This window comes from Pagrus pagrus, assembly GCF_965226575.1.
Source record: "Pagrus pagrus genome assembly, chromosome: 19".
Taxonomy (NCBI): domain Eukaryota; kingdom Metazoa; phylum Chordata; class Actinopteri; order Spariformes; family Sparidae; genus Pagrus; species Pagrus pagrus.
Window position 1 is genome coordinate 27,039,139 of NC_140203.1, and position 4,811 is coordinate 27,043,949.

General features: G+C 42.5%; 1 protein-coding gene across 50 annotated transcripts; it reads left to right on the top strand.

Moving 5' to 3' along the window:
• Positions 1 to 1,884: 1,884 nt before the first annotated feature.
• Positions 1,885 to 3,911, top strand: LOC311274975 (uncharacterized protein). 50 transcript variants are annotated; one of them, XM_084383106.1, is made up of 6 exons: positions 1,885 to 2,160; positions 2,194 to 2,784; positions 2,821 to 2,985; positions 3,031 to 3,177; positions 3,211 to 3,606; positions 3,640 to 3,911. In XM_084383106.1, exons 1-6 carry the CDS (start codon positions 2,053 to 2,055, stop codon positions 3,724 to 3,726), a joined length of 1,494 nt encoding a protein of 497 aa, XP_084239232.1. In that variant the 5' UTR covers positions 1,885 to 2,052; the 3' UTR covers positions 3,727 to 3,911. The 50 variants fall into 50 exon arrangements, with proteins under 50 accessions (XP_084239232.1, XP_084239189.1, XP_084239192.1 ...); XM_084383063.1 differs by having other exon boundaries at positions 3,211 to 3,510; positions 3,559 to 3,911; XM_084383066.1 differs by having other exon boundaries at positions 3,211 to 3,510; positions 3,565 to 3,911.
• The last annotated feature ends 900 nt before the right edge of the window (positions 3,912 to 4,811 follow it).

Genomic DNA, 4,811 nt, shown 5'->3' on the forward strand with positions numbered 1-4,811 from the left:
ATTGTCTAGCTAATATAGGTCTCCAAGCAGGACCAAGCAGTAATGATACTGTACCATTTTATATGCTGGCTTACTGTAGGGCATTCATGCATTCATGCAACTACAACTACTACTGCTACTACTACTGTAGGCTAATAAAATAAATTGCAATTGCATATCACTCACAGCTACACAGGATACGCAGCTAAGTAGTTAGCTTTCTATAAGTACTTTGTTTATTAATTTTACATTAATCTACATATTGTGTTACTAAGGCCTGAAAAAGAATTTGGCGCGCACACATACTGCCCTTTTCTGACTTTGAGCACCTGCCCCTCTATAATCATGTGCACGTCCCTGGCAGAGTCTCTGTGTGAAAAGGGCTAGTGAGTGGAAAATCAGATCTACAGTCCTGTTGCGTGAACTCAGCATAACCTAACCATGAGTTAAACTGACTACAAACACACTAAAGTTCGGAAAATTTCTGAGAAGTAACGCTCGACAACCTTTGTTTGTGACAGCACACTGTCACACAAACACACACCTGTTAGACATGTTACACAAAGACACAGACTCAGGCGGAAATGCAACAGATCGTGAGTGTGTGTCTCAGCTCTGTGCGAGTCTGATCAACTGATAAGACACACACAAACACATACAATTACCTAATTAATGATCATCAGACTGTGAACTCACAGCAGACTAAACACTTCCCCTCTATCTCTGTGTGTGTGTGTGTGTGTGTGTGTGTGTGTGCGTGTGTGTGTGTTTATGGGAGAGAGAGACCTTGTCTCTTGTCCACATAGAAAATCCTCAAATAGGAGCCAATTAGAACACAATGCAGCTGGTAGCATGTATTTATCAGGCTGCTGCTCATCTCCCCCTCCTCTTCTGGTGGCCATGATGGAGATCTGCATCTTCAGTAAGAACCTGACTGTATTTGGGGCCGGATCTACTAAGATCCCAAATTGCTTGTACTAATCTGCGTGCGCAATCTAGAAATTTGCGTGTGGGGTTGAACCGCGGTTTGCGGGCGATTTACGAGAGAGTGATTGCGTTAATGACAGCAGGTGCAAACGTGTTGGAGACATGCCTATTTAAATGAGGGTTTAGCATGGTTCATGGTTTTCAGCACGGCGAGTTTGAGAGAGCGAAAGCGCAAAGTGAAATTGGACCCTTTGGAATTAGAAGTGTTGGTAGAGGAAGCGAATAAACATTTCAATGAGTTGCAGCAAAGGAATCTGATGGTCGTGCAAAGGAACGCCATGTGGGAGAAAATCGGTGAAAAAGTTAATGCTGTTGGAAAAAACAGGCGAACAGTGGATGAAGTGAAAAGGGGATACACCAAGACATCAGAAGAAGAACAAAAGAAAAATTGGCGTATAATAATATAAATATAATAATAATAGTAAACTTGCAAGGAGTTTTGTTATTGAAGGTATTACGTGACTCCTTCTCGTAGCTGGTTCCTCCAACAGCTCCAAAATGGCAAGGCTTGATAGGCGATATGTTCTAATGATAGTTTCCTCATTCATCCCAAAAATGTTCACACGAGGGTGAAAAATGCGTTGTCGGCATCTCTTTCCATTGTTTCGGCGTCTCCTTCTTGCAACAATAACCACAGCCATGTGTTACGCATACAAACCGTTTGCACCTCCCTTTGAGACGTGGTAAATACAGGGTTCCTACGCAAGTATGGAAAGTATGGAAAAGTATGGAATTTGATTTTATAAATTTCCAGGTCTGGAAAAGTTTGGAAAATTTAAACTATTGTATGGAAAAATATTCATGTTTCCAAGACTTTTATCATTGTTCTGTTTTCTAAAACATAGAATTATGAATATTAAAAAAAGAGAAATGGATCGATCTGTTTTTTTAAGGCGCTTGGCAGCGCAGCTAAAATGTTTGTGTGAGAGAGCACACAGAAGGTTACGCGTCCCAGAAAACATTTGGGTAGATTGAAAAGTTGAATGCTGCTCAGTAGGTGGCGGTAATGCTCCCTGAAATGGGTAGCAAACTGCGAAGAAGAAGAAGAAGAAGAAGAAGAAGAAGAAGAAGAAGAAGATAAACTGGATGCCAGCCGCCAAGAAGAAGAAGGTAAACTGGATGCCAGCCGCCAAGAAGAAGAAGAAGAAGAAGAAGAAGGTAAACTGGATGCCAGCCGCCAAGAAGAAGAAGAAGGTAAACTGGATGCCAGCCGCCAAGAAGAAGAAGAAGAAGAAGAAGGTAAACTGGATGCCAGCCGCCAAGAAGAAGAAGAAGAAGAAGGAGGTAAACTGGATGCCAGCCGCCAAGAAGAAGAAGAAGAAGGTAAACTGGATGCCAGCCGCCAAGAAGAAGAAGAAGAAGAAGGTAAACTGGATGCCAGCCGCCAAGAAGAAGAAGAAGAAGAAGAAGGTAAACTGGATGCCAGCTGCCAAGAAGAAGAAGAAGAAGAAGAAGAAGAAGAAGAAGAAGAAGAAGAAGAAGAAGAAGAAGAAGGTAAACTGGATGCCAGCCGCCAAGAAGAAGAAGAAGAAGGTAAACTGGATGCCAACTGCCAAGAAGAAGAAGAAGAAGAAGAAGAAGAAGAAGAAGAAGAAGGTAAACTGGATGCCAGCCGCCAAGAAGAAGAAGAAGAAGAAGAAGAAGAAGGTAAACTGGATGCCAGCCGCCAAGAAGAAGAAGAAGAAGAAGAAGAAGAAGAAGAAGAAGAAGAAGAAGGTAAACTGGATGCCAGCTGCCAAGAAGAAGAAGAAGAAGAAGAAGAAGAAGAAGAAGAAGGTAAACTGGATGCCAGCCGCCAAGAAGAAGAAGAAGAAGAAGGTAAACTGGATGCCAACTGCCAAGAAGAAGAAGAAGAAGAAGAAGAAGAAGGTAAACTGGATGCCAACTGCCAAGAAGAAGAAGAAGAAGAAGAAGAAGAAGAAGAAGGTAAACTGGATGCCAGCCGCCAAGAAGAAGAAGAAGAAGAAGAAGAAGAAGAAGAAGGTAAACTGGATGCCAGCCGCCAAGAAGAAGAAGAAGGTAAACTGGATGCCAGCCACCAAGAAGAAGAAGAAGAAGAAGAAGAAGAAGAAGAAGAAGAAGAAGGTAAACTGGATGCCAGCCGCCAAGAAGAAGAAGAAGAAGGTAAACTGGATGCCAGCCGTCAAGAAGAAGAAGAAGAAGGTAAACTGGATGCCAGCCGCCAAGAAGAAGAAGAAGAAGAAGAAGAAGGTAAACTGGATGCCAGCCGCCAAGAAGAAGAAGAAGGCAAACTGGATGCCAGCCGCCAAGAAGAAGAAGAAGAAGAAGAAGAAGAAGAAGAAGAAGAAGAAGGTGGTAAACTGGATGCCAGCCGCCAAGAAGAAGAAGAAGAAGAAGGTAAACTGGATGCCAGCCGCCAAGAAGAAGAAGAAGAAGAAGAAGGTAAACTGGATGCCAGCCGCCAAGAAGAAGAAGAAGAAGAAGGTAAACTGGATGCCAGCCGCCAAGAAGAAGAAGAAGAAGAAGAAGAAGGTAAACTGGATGCCAGCCGCCAAGAAGAAGAAGAAGAAGAAGAAGAAGAAGGTAAACTGGATGCCAGTCGCCAAGAAGAAGAAGAAGAAGAAGAAGAAGAAGAAGGTAAACTGGATGCCAGCCGCCAAGAAGAAGAAGAAGAAGAAGGTAAACTGGATGCCAGCCGCCAAGAAGAAGAAGAAGAAGAAGGTAAACTGGATGCCAGCCGCCAAGAAGAAGAAGATGTCCACATTGTTCGTGAGCAAGCTAAATGCAAAATTTGTATGAAGTCGTTTGACATCTCTAACATTGGGGAGGCGGCGGTTGCGAGTCACATGCAATTAAATTAACGATTAAATTCCATTATTTATTTACATGATGCACATCTATTTACTCAAATGTCACAAGTTATTTGCATTTTTTACCGAGAAGTCTGGAAATTAGGGTCTGGAAAAAGTATGGAATTTTGAAATTTCAAATGTGTAGGAACCCTGTAAATATAGACGCAGTTTCTATGAGCAAAATTGCTCTCCGGTTTGATCAATCACTTTGCGTGTGCTAAATTAATATATTTACATTTTCTCCACCCACAACACGCACAATTGCGTGTAAACGCCCCATGTTGCATATTCATTGCTGCAAACGTACTAACTGAATGCAGACACGCTATTTTGCACCTTTGACAGACGCAACCCTCTTTGCGCACTGTTAGTAAATCAGTTTGTACATTTTTTTGTGTGTGCACACGTTTTAATACACGCAAACCCTTGGCCTGAAATATTTAGGGAATCCCTAATCCAGGTGGTATGATCTCTGGAGGGATTGAAGATGTATCATTGTACATATGAACGACTTCTTCACTTCAAACACATTGTGGCCAATAACACCTCTACTTATCTCTGTGAGTGAGGTGACCACACCCATCAGTAGAGAAGGTCCGCCCATTACTTACTGTGGACTCTGTGGAATATTTGTTGGTTCATCGACATCGAGAATATTTCCACTTCTTGGAATGGGTCTTCTATCACTTCTCCCTCTTTTTCCTTTCACAGTTTTAACTCGCTGTGTTGTTGTCACAATTATCAGCAGTTAGGATCTACCTACACAGCAGGGGAAGACAATGACAGCCTAGAATGTATGCGTGTGTTCATCTAAGAACGGATATTACTGTCAGACGGGAAATTAAAAGCCAGGCTGTTGCGCGTGTGTCAGTGTGTGTGCAAAAAGAGTGTTTTGTGGTGGCAGCCTAACAGATATGAACACACACACACACACACACACACACACACACACTGTCTTAAAATTGTAATCAGTGATGCAGCTCACCAGACCACTAGAACTTACTAAACACTAGAGATGTCCACAGGTCCACA

Excerpts from the sequence above, each read along its gene's own strand:
- LOC311274975 (XM_084383057.1), top strand. The coding sequence starts at position 2,053 with ATGCCAGCCGCCAAGAAGAAGAAGGTAAACTGGATGCCAGCCGCCAAG. Across the intron at positions 2,161-2,193 it reads CCGCCAAGAAGAAGAAGAAG|AAGAAGAAGAAGGTAAACTG; the intron begins GTAAACTGGATG and ends AAGAAGAAGAAG. Across the intron at positions 2,785-2,820 it reads AGAAGAAGAAGAAGAAGAAG|AAGAAGAAGAAGAAGGTAAA; the intron begins GTAAACTGGATG and ends AAGAAGAAGAAG.